The sequence below is a fragment of the Fringilla coelebs genome (assembly GCF_963513975.1).
Source record: "Fringilla coelebs genome assembly, chromosome: 9".
Classification (NCBI taxonomy): Eukaryota; Metazoa; Chordata; class Aves; order Passeriformes; family Fringillidae; genus Fringilla; species Fringilla coelebs.
In genome coordinates, this window is record NC_140067.1 from 12361573 (window position 1) to 12381052 (window position 19480).

Below are 19480 nucleotides of genomic sequence, written 5' to 3' on the forward strand. Positions count from 1 at the left end.
AACATGCTTAAGTTCAATTGTATGCTTCAAGCCTTTGTTAAAAACTGTTTAAGAACTATTAAAATTGAAATAGAAGTTTCAAACAGAAACAATTAAAGGATTTGAAAATTAATCTACAAACCAGTGCTACTTACTCTGGCTAAAGTTCTATTAATATGTTCAGCTATACAGTCTTTGAATAACTCACACTTGGCCTTTGGATTTTCTGTAAAAACAAAAAGGGATACTAATTAGGCATTGCAGTTCAATCAATACTCAATACATACTAATTGCAAAAGCACTTGTCTAGGTCATTCCCCAAACCACCAGCATGCTGAATTTATGTACATAAAACACAGCATTCCATTCTCAAACTACAATTAAAAAGACTTTATCTTGGCCAAAATTATAGCATTGTATTGGAATGAGCTGTTTTATTCAGGTAGAGAATTTGGTCCCTTTATGGGACTTCCACAGGTGAAGCAGAGAGAGCTCAAATTTACAGAGAGGAGCACAGATCTGACATCTATGAGGAGGTAACCATTATTTCAGATGGATCCCATCCCACTGTTTAGCAAAAATACGTTTACAAAATTATTCTATTCTCAGGAATTGTAGATGCTTCAGCCTTGCCTCTTTTCCATGTCTTGCTGATTAATCTAACTGAAGATAAATAGGCACTGGTGGGTTTCTCAGAAGATGTATCTCTATAATAACACATAAACCTCTATAATATCATGTACCTTGGCAGGAAGTGCCATCATTTGGCTTAAATTGTAATTTTCCTGTGGATGGTTGATAACCTTCCTTACAGGAGCAGTTAAACCCTCCATCCACGTTTTCACATTTTGCATGATCTCCACAGGCAACACTTCCTTCGTTGCTGCACTCATCTACATCTGCAAATATTGTGAGAAATTGAATTTTTATTAAGTATGCACAGAATAACACCTTGCTGCTTTGTTGATAATAGCCCCGCACACTACAAGCAGTTTCATAATAAAATTTCATGTAATAAAAAAAAGCAACAACTAAACCCACAATCTCAATGGCAAAACCCCTGGCAATTATAATACTTAAGGATTAGAAGGATAAATTATAATTGATCATATTTTTATACCACCACTTTTATTGCTCTATAATACTACACTGCTCATGTTTTAAAACCATATTAATTCTATCATAACAAAATGGTTGGCATGATGCAAATCATCTGAAATCCATTTTTCAGAGATTAGACTAAATAGATTTTCTCAGCTCAGTTAGAAAAAGAAAAAAACCCTGCAGACTTGTCTTTTAAGTTGCAGCTTTAAAAAGACACTGCAAAAGCTCACTCTGTCCATCTTGTTAATCTAAGAATTAAACTCTGTGCCCTTTAACGTGCTTGGCATATCCTTTTTTTTAATTTTAAAATCCATATTTAAAGTACATCTGCTTAAAATGTCTTTTGTGCTTCTAAATAAATTGTCATTAGGTAGACAAGTTCAGTAACTGGGTGGGGCACAGTCCAAGAGTAAAACCAATGAATTCCTGTTAGGGAATCCATGAATTGATCAGTTTAGGAGACCTGGGTACTAAATCCCTGGCTGGAGTACTGATTATTTTGCATTATTTGGCTGGCTAAGGATAAAGATCAAATAACTCAATGGAGAAAGCAAACTGGGAACTATACCAAATAATTCTGGAGGATGAAGTAATGGACTGTGAAGTGCTGTGCTGGAAAGGAGAAAAACATGGAGAGCTTTGGGACAGGTATATTTGAAAAATGAAGTGGTACATGAGTGGGTTTAAAGTAACAGCCTGAGAACTGAACTGAAGGAAAGGAAAGACAGTGCAGGGAATGGAAGAGAGAGGATGGCAGCTCCAGTCAAGAGCTGGTATGAGGCTCAGTTTTGGGAAGAAATTGGTGGAAAAGGAGAAGTGGTTAATTGATCAGTGGAAGAGAAGAGCTATCTGAATTGATAAGCAGCCTCTGCTCAGCTAGAGGGTATGTTAAAAACAGACAAGTAGAAAGATTTGGGGTGGCTGGAAATACACTATTTAGCATATAGGAACTAGTTTCACACTGCTTTTGATACAAGAATCTTGGTGGTTTTTAAAAAGGAGCAACAATACATGTGAAATAAGGTTATAATTGAAAAATGGAAAGAAAAACTGCATGCATATGGATATACAGAGGGAATGCAAAAAAATACCTGAAAGATACTTAAGGGCCATCTGTCTATTTGGACAGAGGTCTCCCTGGGATTTAAGGTTGAAGTCCCACCTCACTTTCATTTATCTCTTTTTCTCAATGAGCCACTGCTTGATTTGAACCTCACATGCTTTGTTTTAAGCCTGAAGCTCAGAAGCTGCCATGGCAAAGCCATTCAGACCCCTGCACAGGCAGGAAGATGTGGGACTGGAGGAGCATTTGCCCTCCCCAGCACAGCCACCACTGCTCTGCAGGGAGAGCCAGCAGGAAAGCTATGTATTTAAATGGCTTGGTGCCAGCATGGAAGTTTAAAGCAGGAAGTTAAATTATGATTTTCTGCATTAGGGCAATAGTTTATTTCCATATTTGATGTCCCAAACTGCTAATGTTTCTCTTTAAGGAGCTGAGTTTTGCATTATCCGTATTTGTATGGTTTCTGTGACCTCAGTATTCATAGTTATGGAGCTAACCACATTATACATGAACCAATCTGGCAAAAGGGAAGGAAAATTGCATGATGTAGTGCTACACATAGGATACCTCATAATTAAATGCTGTCATTTAAAGACACAAGGCTAAAGTTCTTACTCTTGGCATTTAAATAACCTCTCACATCAGTAAATTATAAAGCTCTGCTTGAAACAAGTGAGTGTCTGTCAGTGCCTTGTTGTGTGACTCTGTAAGACAGAGAGACTTTGAATGAAGTGGCAGGGGTGAAGATCATGACAAAGCCAGTCTGTCTAACTAGAAAACACCAACACCCTCAAACCAAAGATTTCTTTGGCCTTGTCAGCTACATGGAGGGCTTGTACATCTGAACAAGCCATTCATCATGTAATGCAGTGCTAAAACACCAGCAATTGACAACAATCTTTGCCAAAACTTACAATAAAAAAAGTAATATTTTAATGCTTTTTAGAATACTAAGGATCAGGTTTCCGTATGATTTAATGATACAAATGTTTCAAAAATGTCATGACACTTCTTTTCCTAAACTGTTAGATCAGTAAATAATTGATTTGTTATTATTGGGCAGTCATGCAAATTCTTTTTTTAATTATATAAGATATAAAGTGTAAGGGAGACTTTAATGAGAAGAGAGGATTATCGAAAACAAAAGCAGAAAATCAAGTATTTTGGCACATCTCTGGCAACAGGACTGCTGTTTAAAGTCTGATAGAGACACCCTGTTGAGTATATACAAATAGACTTTCTGCAGTTGAGTTGTCCATATGGAATGGGTGCATATCATGCCTATTTAATTTACTGCTTTCAGAAGAAAAAACAACTCCTGGATGACAAAATTAAAAGGCAATATGCCTGAACTTGCAAGGTACTAATCAGCTTCGTATCCTTTTTAAATCAATGAGATTGTCAGGAGCAGCCAACAGTTTGTGACAGTTGCAAGAATGCAGCTTTTAAGTTCCTGCTTTGAAATGCTGTGTGCAGTAGCTGTAGGCTTTTGTTTCTTTATATTTTGTAGTTATGCCTTTTTAACCAAATATGCAATTGTTGGACCACACACAGACAACAGCTTGTCAGTGCTTTCAGCAATCCAATTTTAGTGGAGCTTTGGGGTGAGGATCCCAAACTCTCCTTGATGTGCTGTGGGAGCAGGAGTGGGCTGCCAAGGCTGCGTGAGCAGTCTTCACAGACAGCATTCCTGAGCAAAGGTTGAAGAACAGCAGCTTTTTAAACAGAAGAACATTTGCCATAGGTCTGTAAAAAGCCCTGGCCTTTTAGTAAATATTCAAAACAAATCCTGGAGCTGAACTTTGAAGCTTTTATAATGGCTGCGATCAGAAAAATAATATCACCAACACCACTTAGGCTAGTGTGAAAATAGATTTATAACCTTTTATTTTATTTCTTTGCTTTGTCACTCCTCATCTATTGCAGCGGGCAAGGAAATTCCAATTAAATTAAAAGTACGGGGAACAGTTATTATGTTCAGTCTTGCCAATTACAGGATTGTACCTACATCCCTTTGATTCCTCACCAGCCAGTCAAGACAGCTTGATGTCTACATTATACCTTCTGCTTATTAGTAGCTTGCAAGTGATTGAAAACTCCAATTGCAAAGGACTGGATGTTCCCTCCCCGTGTCTCCGCACTGTGGAAGGCAGCAGCACGCACAAAGTAGAAATGTAAAAGGCTATGAATGGCAAAGGTAAAAGAAAAGTTAGCAACGTGGCCCAACGCCAGGTTCCATCCACTGCACAGCTCCCTTGTCACAGCAAAGGATGGGATGGAGAATGGGTGCCTTCCCAGCGCTCTCAGAAATACCTGAAGGGAGCTAATAGCATGTTCCCAGAAAAAGCAGAGTGGCGTGGATGTCACTTTCATTTCACAGATGGCCATTTTCATGTTTTTACTCTGTTGACTGGGGTGAAAAAAGTAGGTTTCTATTTCACTTTTTTATCTGCAGCCGAACATTCAATAAATTGTGAAGTCTAAGGAAAAGTACGGCTTTTGCACAAATCAAAAAATAGATTTTAATAGCTCACTTTCAGGACAGCAGAAAAATGTCACATGTCTGCATTATTTTTTTCTTTCCCATTTCCTTTATCCATTTCTTCTCTTCTCCTTCCCTTCCTACTGTCCAGTCCCTCCTCTATCTGCATCTTTGTCATCTCTTCAGCAATTCTACCTGATAACATGGGTGACGTACTTTTGACCCTCAACTCAAAACTCAGCATTCTGACTGGATTAAGGGTGAACCAACATTTCTCAAAGCCATTTTCCCAAGATTTCTTTCGACCTACTACCTTGGGGAACCCTGTCACTTTTTACTCAGGAGCTTGTTGTGGTTTCCAAAGCGGGAACACGCAGGTACGTGCATGGACTTTGAAAGTCACTTGCACACACAAGGTTATGTGCTACACTTGCACTACTGGAGACTCCTCAGGTAGGTTTGAGGGCATAAACAAATAGGGTTCATAATGGCATACTCTCCAAAATTCAAAATTTAAAGTTACTGCCATGTACATACATACATACGTTAAAAAGAAGATTTAGGACTTTGCAGAATCTAAAAATATATTGTGGGGCCCCATAAACTTGTGTAGGATGGATACCTGGTAGTTCTGTTCTGTGATTTGTACTAAATGACTTGCACTCCATTTAAAATGAAATGTTGATATTTGCTTCAGCTGTCACCCTGAATACACAAATGTCAGCTGCTTGTGTGCAAGTCATATCTGCTACCTGTAGCAGCAGAACCATTGGGTACAAAATATCCTATTATGGTTTCCCTGATGGATAAGGAAAAAAATTAATTGTGGATCAAAAGGTTGTGTTTAGGACTCACATCTTGGTAAAGTAATTGGTACACTTGTTTAATAAAAAAAGATGCCCACAGGTAATTTTTTTCATTTTGGTGTGCGTTTTGAAAGCTCTTGGCTCCTCCATGTGGATATTCAAAAAGAAGAAGTACTCTAGTAGAGGATAAAAAAAAGATCAATCTGCCCAGCAAAGAGGGGGAAAAAAGAAGAAATTATCAAGCTAAGGGTAAGAAGTTAAAGTGACACAAAAACAGTCAGAGAAATAACTTTGGAGACAAACTTCCGAAGATGAGGAAATATCATAATGTAAAAATCAAAACCTGGAGCAGAAATGGTGAGAATATTTACAGCTCAATGTGCTAACTGTCTCCATCCCAGCTAATTTAAGAATGATTCATAGCAGCTGGATAAAGCAGAGCACTTTTAGATGGATGTGAGCAATGGGCAAGAAATGTCGATTAGATCACTTTCTGGCTTAATATGCAACCACTCTGCTGATATTAAGAGCAGTGAGAAGAGAGGTTGTCAGCACTCACAAGCTCGCAGGAGACATACCTAGAGTGAGACACAGTCAGCATAAAGGTGTAAAGGGCAATAGATTTATTTCTCATTTCCCCATTCCCTGAGGACTTTTGCAACATACAGAGAAAATTACCAGGAGTTTGAAAAAGAGAAATAGTTGCAGTTCTTCCATTCAGAGGAAATCCTAAAGGATTGCATGATTGTTCAGAAATAACATTTTTCCAGAGAACTTTTCCTCCCCTGTAATCTTGAACATGTTCCATTCAACTGCTACAGAACCAGAGGCTAATGAATGGCACAGGAGGTTGGAAAACCACTGATCTTGCTTGTTGCTTTTGATTAAAGTTGAAAAATACCAAAAGTATCCTAACCAAGTTTCCAAATAAAAGATATTTGAAGTATACTAGTTCAAACTTGTAGAGAATTTTGTTTTTCCAGATCTGAATGCAGAATATTTTGTCATTTTTTCTCCTGAGAATGTGACCAGCTTGCACACAGATCAGTGAAACAGTGGCATAAATGGGTGAGTTGGTGATTTCTGTGTGGCCTTAACTATATATTTATTGTGTAAATCTTTGACATGTGGATTTAAATATATTGCAAGCAGAGTGAAGATGCAAGTGTCACTGAAAGCAATAGCAGATGCTCGGCTGTCAGGGAGAAGTGTGGGCCTGAACTGGAATATTAAGCAAGCCTGTTCCAGTTCAAAACGTGGGAATTTTATATGCAAATTCCAAACTTCACAAATATGAGAGCATTTTGCTAGATTTCTATAATTAAGAGAAGCAATAAGAGAAGAGTGACAGTGTAAAGCTGCCTGGCAGACAGTAATAACTTACCCACACAGGAGGTTCCATCATTAGGAACAAAAATTTGTTGACCATTGCTGGGTTTGAAACCAGACATACACGTGCAGTAATAACTTCCCTCTGTGTTTGTGCAATTGGCATGCTCTCCACAAGGCTGAGTAGCATTTTCACACTCATTATCATCTGCAAGACAAATTATGGAAAAATATATTTACAGTTGATGATTGAAGAAAGCAGTATTCTATAAGCTTAATTTGGCTCTGGTATTTCACTTGCATAAGTCTTGAATGCTGAGCTGGCAGTCTAGGTATTTGTCTATAGAGTGTTCCCATTGCCAGGGATATAATCAGGTGTTCAGCAGCTCTCACCTGCCTTCATCCTGTGTGAATCAACAAGGGGGAGATCAGTGGGATGCTGAAATGAATGGTTTAATTGGGTATACACTTGGAATAAAGGATTGAGACAAGTGCGTGTTCTGCCATGGTTGTAATTGATAACGTTTTTTTCCTATCCCAAAAAATTACAGGTTGAAGCTCACTCTGATGGTGTGCCTAGGAATTCTGAATTATGAAAAACAGAGGTCAAAAGGATATAAAGAAATCACCCCCTTAATTCTCTGACATCAAAGCTAAACCACTATAGCTAAATGCACATTTTTATGGCCTGCTTTAAAAGGCTTTCTACAGTATTTCTCAGCATTATTGGAAAACATACCTATAAATTCATCCTACTTACTGGCCTGAGTCTTCAAGTATATTGTTTTTTCTTAGTTATCCCAAAGGTCTTAACAAAGAGATCAGCAAGATTCATGTCTTGAGCCTTACCTCTTAGCAATTGCTCTGCAAGTCATAATTTTTGTACCTGAAAATTCACATGAACAAATTTAAAGGGCTAATCCAAGGCCTCCATTGACACAGTGAAAAGGAGTGATATACACAAGTTTAGGAATGTCATCTGCAGAGCCTCAGCATGTGCTGTCATTATAAACATGGGAATCCAGCAATCTTAATCAAAGGTCAAGCAAAATCATAAACTCATGCTTTGAACTGCATAGTTGGTCTCCTGCAATGACTCTGTAAAACAATTTCCTCTCCAAAATATTCCAAGATTTCTGTTGTCTATTGAATAATTTTCCAACCAAACTTGAAAAAAATTTCAAAAGCTTTCATGTCCAGGCACATTTCTTATCAAACTGAGAGACACACCCACAATACTGATAAATCCATCTTTCCAATAGTCCATTTTTTGAAGTACCCCAAAACTTTGAAACAAAAAATGAAAGTCTCCCAAAGAAGGTGGCACTCTTGAGTGGAATTCTATCATTTCTACATCATGAGAAAGGAAAAGAGTTAAAGACTTCCTAAAACGTACTGGGATTTTGTTCCTGTTCTCAAGCAAAAGGTACTCATAACATGATGAATGACAGGAAAGAATTCTAACAGGGAGAGAAATAACACTTTATTGCAGAAGAGAAATGATTTAGCAGCATGACAGGGAGAAGAAATATGATTTCAGAAAAGACACCCAAGGATGAGCTTTAGAAAGGTGCTCCTGCTTCCTGATGGTCAGTGTTCTCATAAGCTGTTTACAGAGATAGGATGCAGATAAGGAAGGTGGCATGCAAGCTGGGGCAGTGACAAGATTAAAGTACAGCAAGAGCCACAAAGCCTTGCAGGAATACATTTCTGGAATGAAACAGTCACAACCCCCAGCATAACTCCAACGGGACTTATTTTGAGATTTGAATTCTGACATGATTTTGAATGTGACTCAGTTGACTCAGACATGCGGATATCAATTCAGAGCTGCAGTTTTCCTCAGGGGAATTTGGGTCAACAGTATCAAATGGATTATGCTCATTAAAACTAAAATGCAATGTAATTTAATGAGGAATCCAAGTATAAAAGCACTGTGCCAACACACGTCAACAATATTTATTCCACAGCCTTGGTATTCATGAGAATACAGCAGAGGATGTGTATCATTTGGATCTTAAAGGATGCCAAAATAAAATCTAATTAGTATAAGTGGAATTACGATAGGGAGGAAAAAGTGTGATGTTGATCCTGGTTCAAAAAAACAGCATGAGCATATGAAAAAATCTGGTTTGCCACGTAGCATTGCAGAGACCAGGTCCCAGAAAACTTTGCAAACCTTAATTACAGGGTCCACTTCTAATGTATTTTGTGTGTGTCTGACTCCTTTGCGAGCCAAATTTGCCTAGCATTTAGTGACAACAAAAAAAGAGTGGACTACCCTTTTCTAGTTAGTTGTAAAATTAATTTGGTCTTGGGAAAACATTACAAATTCTAGAAAAGAGTATGTGTTGACTTTGGAAAGCTCATGGGATTGTAGTCTTGGAAAATGAGAAGTAGAAGGTCACTGATAGTGGCAGGACTTGATTTAAAGTAGAGGAATAACAGAGCTGAGGAGTCTAAAGGCTACATGCAAAGACATTTATTTTGGATTCTTTTGCTAAGAGTTCAACTGTAGTCCTTGATATCCAGCAATATTGCCTTTTTTCGGTGGTCCAAAGATTTATAAACAATATTAAAAAGACTCATACAGTGGTTATCAACAAATTCTCTAGAATTATTCCTAAATAACTTCACTGGATTATTGGCGCTTTTCCTCAATATTTATGATGTCTGCAAGCGGTTTAATGGTGCCTGTATGGCCTTGGTAAGCTTTCTTATTGAGAGATCTTTCAGATCATTACAGGAACATTTTGAACGTTGAAGAACAGCAGTAACTTACACTGCAAACACAAGAATGAATATTTTAAAGAGTTAAATTCACATGGAGCTTTCATTTCACTATTCCCATGGTCTAAGGTAATACTGAGCAGACTGTGCAGGGGGATAATTTACTGGACCACATCCTGCTTGCATTGAAATTAATGACGTAGAAGTTACTGATGTAAGTAGGCTATGGAAAACTACTAGGTTAATGAGGAAGGCAAGAGAAGAAGTTTTTGAAAAAAAACAGAAAGGATTTTCATATGCAGTCTATCTAAATATTTCTTTTTACAGAAAATGTTCTACAAGATAAAAAATGATGGTGAAAATATTATCAAGTTCTCTGTGTAAACAACCTGAATTTTTTATTCAGACAGCACTCCAATGAGGAGCCCAGGGGCTTAAAGTAATATTCCAAATTTTACATGATTTATAATGTCATTGGATTTGTGATTTAAAGGATGTCAGGAAAAAACAATGGGATTTATAGATGAAAAAATGTTTTCCTAACAAAATTTTCTGCCTGAGCAGAAAGGATACTTTAAGTGACAGCACTCATCCAGTCCACCTGCTTTGTTGCTACCTAATTTAATTACAGCACATGCATTTAATGCTGCACAGCTACTCATTGAACACTGCAGGCAGTATTTCGGAAATACACATTGCTTTAAAGATTTTTTGTCTCCAGTAAATTATGAAAAATTTGGAGACTTTAGAGGCACGACAAGCCAAATGACAAGGTTAATTATCATGGCTAAATGGTAATGTTACATTCAAGTCTGTTTGATACAGAAGGCATTTCCTGAATAGCTGCACTGTCTTGAGAAATGGCACTGGGGGTGTGGAGCTGGTTGTTGGGATTCTAGGCTTGGTTGGTTTTTTTGGGTTGCTTTCCATTTTTGGCTAGTTATTTTTTTACATGGCAGTTCTATGATTTGGATTGCTCTAAAATCTCATCATTACCAATCAAAATGTAAGGAAGGTTATAAGTAATTTTCAAGGAAATTTGTGTTGAGTAACTCAAAGATATGTGGGAGATATAGGAATGTGTACCTGAATACTGGTAGGATGCTTACATGGTAGAGTTGTATAATAAAATCCATTTTCCATTTTTACCTTAAAATTACAGCTAGCATGTATTTTACTGTACATAAATGTCATAGTTAGATAGAATCAGCTACTGTTACAGTAATCAATGTAATGTAATCATACCTCTACTAGTCTCTTGAGAATGTCTTATAGATTTTTAAAAGAAAAAAAATATGAAAAACTGATATACCCCTCTAGAGCTCCATTTTGATTTGAGCTAGTTATCAAACACTTGTCCTCATTTATATGAGTACATTTTTGTATAGAGAGCATTAAATTCTTTTAGAAACTTTAAAACACACCAATACAAAAAGGAAGAATAATTTGTAGATTTTAGGGTCATGATGCACTTGGAAGCTAGAGGAATCTGATAAGATTTTAGAAGGAGAAAACGAACCTGGAACATTTCCTTTGTTGCATTCCATGTCCCTTTTAAAGTGCAAGATTTACCACGTCATATATGGTAAGTATATGGTATTTTAATAATGCGTGGTTATGAAATTATAAGTTACAATTTGAAAACAGCTATAAAAGTACATAATTTGCTTTTTTTTTTGTGACAAGCATTGGAAAATTCTTGGAGTTATCAATTTTGGATAGAAGATTTTTGTAATACTGTTTGTGTATTTACATGAAAAATAACATGAGGAACAATCTTTTGGTAGTGGATTTATCAAACAGCTATGAAAGATTTTCATTGCACTGGGCACATCTCTGTGACAGACTTTTTGATGATATGATGACATAAGAGTTGTGGGGTGAAACTTGTCATATTGATTCACAATCACACAGAAATTTTTCTTGTTTTACTTTTTATAAATTTTTAAATATATTGTTCCTCCCTGCAAGTAACAAGCAAGGTGAAAATCCAGAGGTGAACAGAATAATTTGTGCATTTTCAGTCCTCCCCAATCCGTGCAAAATGAGATTTTTGTAGAAATGAAGAGAATATTAAAGACACCTGACCAGAGCTTGAGTTTGTTAAGCTGAGCCTCCCTGGAACAAGCACAGGCTGTGATTTTCAGGAGTTCAGTGAATCCTGACGTTACTAAGGACCACGAGCAGCTCTTACACTGCAATATGTGCACCTTCTATTCAGTGCGTTCCCCGCGCGACATAAAGTCAACGCAATTAAAACAGCAACAATTAATTTTCCCCTTATCCATGCAAACCTGTGGAAGCCAAGGCTGGCGGCCCCTGGGGCACACCCATCTATGGAGATGGACACAGTGTCTCTGGGACACGCAGCCTGAGCGGCGGACAGCAGTGGGGAGGAAGGAAATGCAGCCAGGCTGGCTGGGGAATACATTGATTCATCGCATCCGCTGCTTTCTGACAGCAGCCTCTGCTGCCAGAGCTGCTGTGGAGCCCCTGGGGGAAACGAAAACTACCCTTCCCTAGTGTAACCCTCATGGGAGAACAGGGCTTGAAGTGCCTCACTTAACCCCTCAAAAGCAAGGAAATGAAAGGCTTCCTGTAAAACAAATTCCAGTGCTGCTCCCCCCGCTGTGCTCAGCCTGTCTGGAGGTCTCAGAACAGTGGGTGATTTTACATACTTTACTTCTGTGCTGCAGGACTGCATCTACTGCCATCAAAGCCCGAGTTTAGAACAGCCATACCATTAACAACCTTGCCTTTCCTTGTGATTTGTTTCCATTAATGGCAATTTAACACAATTTGTTTATGATTCTCCAAAGATTCAGCATTTGAGCTTTGTCTAAATCAGCATGAAAGAGCAGATGCTTAGAATAACCACTTGAGACTGTAGAAACTGGGCTGGAAATCTCATTTAAATATGAATTGCTTTCATAATGGGCCTGATTCATCTTTCTCCTACACCTGGGCAGGGAACCATGCAGTTGCTGCATAGGAAATCTTACTGCTGCAAGCTCTGCCTTGTTAAGATTTCACATCTCCCTACCACCTTCAAGAGCTTTTCACAATGCCTTGTTGGGATATTTCTGTAGCTTGGCAGGAGTTTTTAACCAGCTTTAACTTGGTGGCTCTAAAACTAGCTGGTCTCCTATAAGGTCTTAGTGCAGCAAACAAATATTTACTCTCACACAGATGTGTATGATGGGATGATTTCAGATCAGCAGTTCTTTTGGGTCTGGATGAACTAAAGGGCCTCACAGCAGAAAATTCCCTCAGTCCCAGTTTAAGGAATAGGACAGAACAGTCTAAAGGAAGGAGGAAAGGAAAATTTTCTCCATATTAAATTCATACTCAGCTCGAGTTTCAGAGAATGGTTTGGAGGACTTACTATATTATCCAAACTGTTTCCCTCATCTTTTGCTGATATTTCCAGACATTATAAATTAAATATGAATAGCATTTATTATCAGGCCGGTGATGAAGTTGTCATTTTGTTTAGCCACACAGAACGTCCTGCCTTTTCAACACTTGTGAAATATCAGAAAAGGGAAATCTATAATTTGTGATCACTCATATGAGAAGAATGGGGTTGTGGTGGATATATATCATTAAAGCTAATAATCCTTGACTGGAAACAAACCATTTATCCAGAGAGGCATCTGCAAGAATTTGAGAACAAAAAGGAGCAAGGTGCTTAAGTTAGTGAAACAGAAGTAAAAGGGGGATTAAATAATTGAAGGAGGGAATAAATACTGAGTGGTCCTGTCACAGTTCTTACCTATCACTTCCTCCCCTGCACCTCTGGAGAGCAGAGGCCCACGTGGAGTGTATCAACACACTCCCATCCCTCTCCCAGGAGAGACCTCATTGCTGTACTGAACAACAGAGATTCTGCAAGAACAATTCAAAGCTGCAAGTGCAGAGCATCAGTTTGGGTGTCCAAACTGCTGATTAGTTATTTATTGTCTGACTGACACCCCTTCCCCACTGGGTCATGAGGGTAAGACCTGGGAGTGCTATGGAGATTTCCTCCTGCAGGCAAAACTTGGAGCTGGTCAGGCATCCCCTGCTTGTGGAGGGCAGGGTCTCAGGAGCCTGTCAGGGGTGTGAGGCAGCTCAGGCACAGGGGACAAGGAGCTGCCACTCACTCTTCAGGGTAGCAGACCACGACCTCCTTGCGTCTAGAGTACTCCAGGATCCCCTTCTGTCTTTCTCCCAAGAGCACAGCATTAATTTACCAGCTGAGAAGCTGGTCTGATGAGCTGTTAAAATGCAATGCTAAAGGAGAGAGATTGTAGCAGAGTGATGTCAGAGGCAGTACAGTGGGAAAAAGCCCCAAAATAGGTTGAAGATGGTCTGCTGGAGTTCCAAGGCTGGTTTTTGAGATGAGAAGTCATGACTAGGTGAATTATTTGGAAAACTGGTTAATAGATACTGAATAGGAGTGGATAAAAAATAATCCCAGTTTCAGTTCCAGTCACATGCAGCTCCTGATTGGTTATACTGTGAACTCAAACAACACAATGCTCCCATCTGACAGGATGTGAGTAAGTGAGCTGTCACTCAAATCTAAACATTTTGGTCCCACGCAAGAGATTAGACTGAAGGAAAGCAGCTTAGGAAAAAGTCTGATTAAGGGGAAATAAAAACTTCCAGGCAACACTGTCCTAAATTTCAAAACAAAAAAGTATATTTAGTCAGAAAGCACAGCCAGGAAATGCATCAGCACTTTACAGATTGTATATGAAGTCCAGAGTGGGACCATCATGGTGTGGGTGAGCAAGATGTGAAGAAGGTGTAACTGAGAGAAAACACAGCTTGGCTGAGGCAGTGGAACATTGAGCATTATCTGATGAGCTTTATCAAACTTGCCACAAACATGCAGCAAAGGCTATGAGAAGAAACGGTGCTGTTCTATGTCAGGATATGGGCTCATCCTTCAGTCACTCAGGAGAACATCCTGGGGTCTGGAATGTCACATGGCAACAGCAGCACTGTGCTCCCACTGTGCCAAGCAGCTGGGGCTGGAAGCACACAAAAGCACCTGTGCTGTTCTGGGAGCCTCTGCAAAGCACAAAGGGCAGTATCAAATATTTAACATCAGTGACACTGTGAGGCGTGTGAGCTTGTTGCACAGGTGGCACACAGTGATGGACACAAATGAGCAAAAACATGGGGCTCTGCAATGATTCATAAAATAGCTGCTCAGGCACAGAGCTAGCTGGTAAAGGAAGTTTTAATTGGAGTTGATGGGATCCATTTGTTTGGGGTGGTTCATATTATACATTTGGGAGCCACAAATTGAGACCAGGCTGCTGAGCTCCTCCCTGGAGTGGGCAGACAGGTGTGTTTGAACCAAAGGGCAAGCTCAGGTTCATATCTAATTCTGAAGCAGGCATTCCCCTAGCTGACTTGCTCCATTGCTCCTTGTGGTAGGCTCAGAAATACCAGGACTGTTTCTGTATTTCTTTCCAAGTGAATATGCTCATGTTTGGTTCAAGTGTGTGAAAGGTCTGTTTCCATAAAAGAGCCTGACCTCAAACTCACAAATGCCCAGGGAGTGACTCCCATTAACCCACACCATTGCTATTACAGGAGCAAAGGGGCAAAACCTGCCAAGAGCAGAAGTCAAGAATCAAGATCACATTACTCTTCCTCACCCACACTGATTTAATTACAAAACCCAACCTCAACATCCTGGCAGACACCCCATGTCAAGCTTGCTACTTCAGGATTAGACAGAATGTAATTGAGACACATCATTAGTTTCTTGGTTCACCTCCTTCAAAAACAAGGAATTAACACAAAGTGAAGTGCAGCTGAAGGGGGATATGCTGGATTTGAACTGCTGGCAGTGTACAGGTATCAATGTTTTTCTGAAGTGTTTTAGAAGCTTCACTGTTATTAAATTACCTAATTTCCCATTTAGCTTTCATTTTTGTCGGTAACTTGCTTGTTTTCACTGAAAAACATGCTTTAACTGAAAAGTAAAACAGGACATGGACAATCAGAATATTTTTGCTTAAAAGAAAGTAAGCAGCACAGCAGTCCCCTACTGAAAGGGATTTGCCAGTAGATAACCATGCCCCCTCCTGCAGAACTGAATGGGAGCCCAAGCTGAAGTTCTGTTTCAGCCCTGCAAATACAACCGCATTAAAAAAAAAAAAAAACAACAAAGAAAACCAGAAATCCAACCAAACCCAAAGCAAACTACTGCCAGACAATACTGGCATTTAATTTCTTGCAGATTTTCCCCTGCATTTTCCATAATTCTGGTATAGAATCAGCACCATCCATGTAAGCAGATATATCGGAATGTGAGAGTGAAGTCTTGATTAAATTAACCCTTTCTTCAGAGTATTTCCTAATTCTTTGTACACATCTGTCCAGTACTCCAATAGCCACTGTATAAAGTTTTAAGGAAAATAAGACTCAAAGTTGTTTGATTACCAATGCACCTGGTTCTTGTTATTTCCCGCACTAATTTCTCAAAACTCTGCTTGCAGAACTTTCTGAAACACATAAACTCAGTATGACAGAATTTTTTTGCATGTTACATCAGAACCATAAACACTCTTGTAGAAGACATTATTCTCCAGTAGCTGCAAAGAGGTTACATTACCATGCACCAAATCTTGTGATCTATCAGATCTGCATGCCACAGATGTTAAACGCATCTAAAGAAAGACAGTATAACCACATCAGGATTACTCTGTTAACATCTAAATCCCTAAAGCTACTAGATGAATGTCTCCTACAGCCCGTTCCAGAGGTATCACTCAGAGGCAGTGATCTCTCTGGCTCTCTCTACAGTGACCCATCAAACAGCAAGTGAAGCACAAAGGCAGGGGTCATGGTGATCACGAATTCCAGACTACCTTCCTGGTCCATGAGAGATAAACTCTCTTCGTTTTCATTTGCCATTTTACCAGCATTTTTGGAAGAGAAAAGAGGAACTGAATTTTACTTAGAAGGTTTTTGCTAAATCCTAAATTTAGAACTGTAGCAATAAGACTTTCTTTGGGCAACAAGGACAGCTAGACATGTAGAAAGGACAACTGGGGTCCTCAGTGTTCAGCTTTTGAATCTGCTGCTTAAAAACAGGTAGCATGTTATGAAGTCCAGATATCATTGTGCTACATTTTTTTTCCAAAGGACAAATTTATCGCAAATAATTTCCTGTAACACATCTGAAACAGTATTAAGAACGTTTCTTGCTTTTGAGATGCGTACTATGTTCCATTTTGGATTTAAAAAGCAGAATACTATAAAACATGTGGTAAAATTTCATTGAGAGAAGTAGTAACTCAAATAACATGGAAGGCCACAAAACAGTGACTACAAAAGCTATTTTTTTTCCATTGTGGAAGAGTGCTCATTGATTTCTGAAACCACAGGCTAATTATGCTCTGAGTGGATGGAGTACCTTAAGGAGTCTGGTCTGGGCATCAGAGACACAGAGATCACTATTTACTTTTGTCAAACCCAGCTTGCAGTACTAAAGACAGGAGTATCTTGACAAAATTTGATTGCCACTCTTCAGGAGGTTAGATGAGGCGACCTAATCCTGCTCTACGAAACACTTGGAGCTATATTGCTCTGAGCTAATATTAGGGTCAGACATTAGAAGAAGATACTACAATAGTGAATAATGCTTTTATTTATTTATTTTTAAAATAAAACATTACATGTGAAATATTCATCTTCTGCAGTGGCCCACATAGCTTTCATGTGCCTTGATGACTGTGTTTTTATATTGGTCCTATTTGTGAGTTATCCAATTTAAATGTTCTGGAATTCAATAGCTTCACTTCTGTATAATAGACTAAATCACAAAAGGAAATAATTTCAACCTATAACTGAGAAAGGCCATTAATTGCTGGAATACATCCAGTCTCCAAACCTGAAGATATCAAATATGGTCTGGCAAGGAGGAGACAATTAGGCTGAGGAATTCTACCCAGAGGGAAAACATGCCAGCATTATTTCAGCTGGACTAATGACTACAACAATAACCACTGAAGTATTTCCAGCTACTGTCAATGCTGCAAATATTTAACTCCATGGTCAAAACATCTTAACTACTGACAGTGATATTCTCACAGACTGACCCAGTGGATGATTTCAGAAAAAAAAAAAAAATCACTATAAAATCATAGAGGTTTTGATGTTGAGTACTCCCCACAGCCTCCCCCCTTTTTTTTTTCCTTCTGATGTGAATTAAAGTGAAATGTAATGATAGAAGTGGAACAGGAGGTTATAAAACTTAGGAGGATTTAGGTCTGTGGTACTGCTTGGCTCAGTTAAAACGTTGCAGGTATTTGGAGGATTATAATCATTTTCCCATATAATAACCAAATATCATTTTAGTGGAATTTGCTACTTTGAAAAGCATCAAGCTCTCCTCCTTTCTGTAGCAACCCTTTCCAAAAACCAGATTGGTCTTAAGGCCAAATTTCCTCTTTCATCTCTCCCTCCTGAAACATACAGCTTTGAAGTGATGGAACTCATGGTCTCCTCATGCCAAATAGTCTGGGTAGCTCTTTCTGGATCTTTTTTCTAAGGCATAAAATCTGGAAAATTTTAGCTTCATGTCAAACAGCTGAATGAGTTAACCTACTCAGACCTCTTGATGAATTTTGAGTGTGAGGGGAGTACATGGCATCCTAAATCAATCTCAAGTGACTTTTCCCTTGCTGACTACACTAACAACTCTACTCTTCCTTAGTTAATACATTCTAGGTGGAAATATTCTGTTTATTCATAATCACTGTTGTCTACATGAGTTTGTCATTTTCTAGTGAAGGTTTTTATTCTCAGAAACAGGGGCTAAGGACTTTATTATCCCAATGACACAAAACACTTAGTAGGCAAAAAACCAAAATTCCATTAAAAACACATCTGAGTTTGGACAGAAGTAATACAGCATGGAATAAAGTTGAAATGTAGCACGAGTCAGAGGTGAAAGCATTTTTAAGTTTGTCTCCACAATACAACCTGCCACACAAAGTGTTGTTATGTGCGGTTTATGCCTGGGAGTACTGACAGGCGGGAGGGTGTGGATGTGTTGTAAAAACGCCGTGTATCTTTTGGCAATGGGAGACAGGCTGTGTGCCCCACTGCAGGGCTGTGTGAGCTCAGAGGTGTGCCCCATCACAGGCAGTGGTGCTGCAGCAGTGCAGCTCTCTGGCCAGTCAATTTTCCCTTTAAACCCAGCCTCCATCAGCCTGGCCCTGGCAGTGCAGCACAGCACAGCTCTGCTCGCTGCCTCCTGACCTGCTTCATCCAGCACTGCACTCCCTCTGCTCATCTGGAGAAAAAGTCCCCCTTACACAGCACAAAGAAAACGCTGCTGCCACTGGTTAAAGCGAGGGGTATAATTTACACACTGAGATGAGAGAAAAGGAGGGTTGTCATAAGGTGCGGAATAAACGCGCGTAAAACACAGCAGATTTCCACAGACTGAGGTTCCATCTGAGAGGGAGGCACTGCAGAAACTTCCACCAGTATTGTTCTCTGAGTATTACTCACCTTCAAAGTTGCAAAGTCTAAAAACTTGTTTCCCAAGAAAATCACTCAAAAATATATAAAAAGAACCTTCCCTTCACATATTGAAATAAACCCCTCAAAGTCAGTGCCTAAACCTAAGTTCAAGCAAAAATAATCAAGATAAATATTACGATTATTGAATCAACTGAACTTGTAGAAGCATTGGGTAGATTTCTGCAGCATGTTAAGTAACCCTGAAAATTGGGCCATCTAATTGGAAATGTGGTGAAGTGCTTCAAGCTGCAGTAAAGATTGTTACTTTGTTTTCAATCTAGGAAAACTATTATATCGTGTATCTAATGTTTTATTCATCAAAAGAAGTCATTGCCTTTTGTCCTCTGCACCTGCCTGTGAATGCATCAGTACAAGCAGTTCTATAGGATAGCCTCAATTTTGCTCCAAAAGTCCTAACACAATCACCATGCTGAAAATCCCAGTTTC

General features: G+C 39.0%; 1 protein-coding gene across 2 annotated transcripts in view; it reads right to left on the bottom strand.

The window, feature by feature from the left end:
* The window catches only part of ADGRL4 (adhesion G protein-coupled receptor L4), a 72413-nt gene that overhangs the window by 28841 nt on the left and 24092 nt on the right, over window positions 1-19480 (bottom strand). For both annotated transcript variants that reach the window (XM_084211527.1, XM_084211528.1), the window contains exons 4-6: window positions 6819-6971; window positions 723-878; window positions 135-205 (exon numbers count right to left, since the gene is read on the bottom strand). In XM_084211527.1, the coding sequence (XP_084067653.1) occupies window positions 135-205; window positions 723-878; window positions 6819-6971 (380 nt within the window). The remainder of the gene's footprint in view (window positions 1-134; window positions 206-722; window positions 879-6818; window positions 6972-19480) is intronic.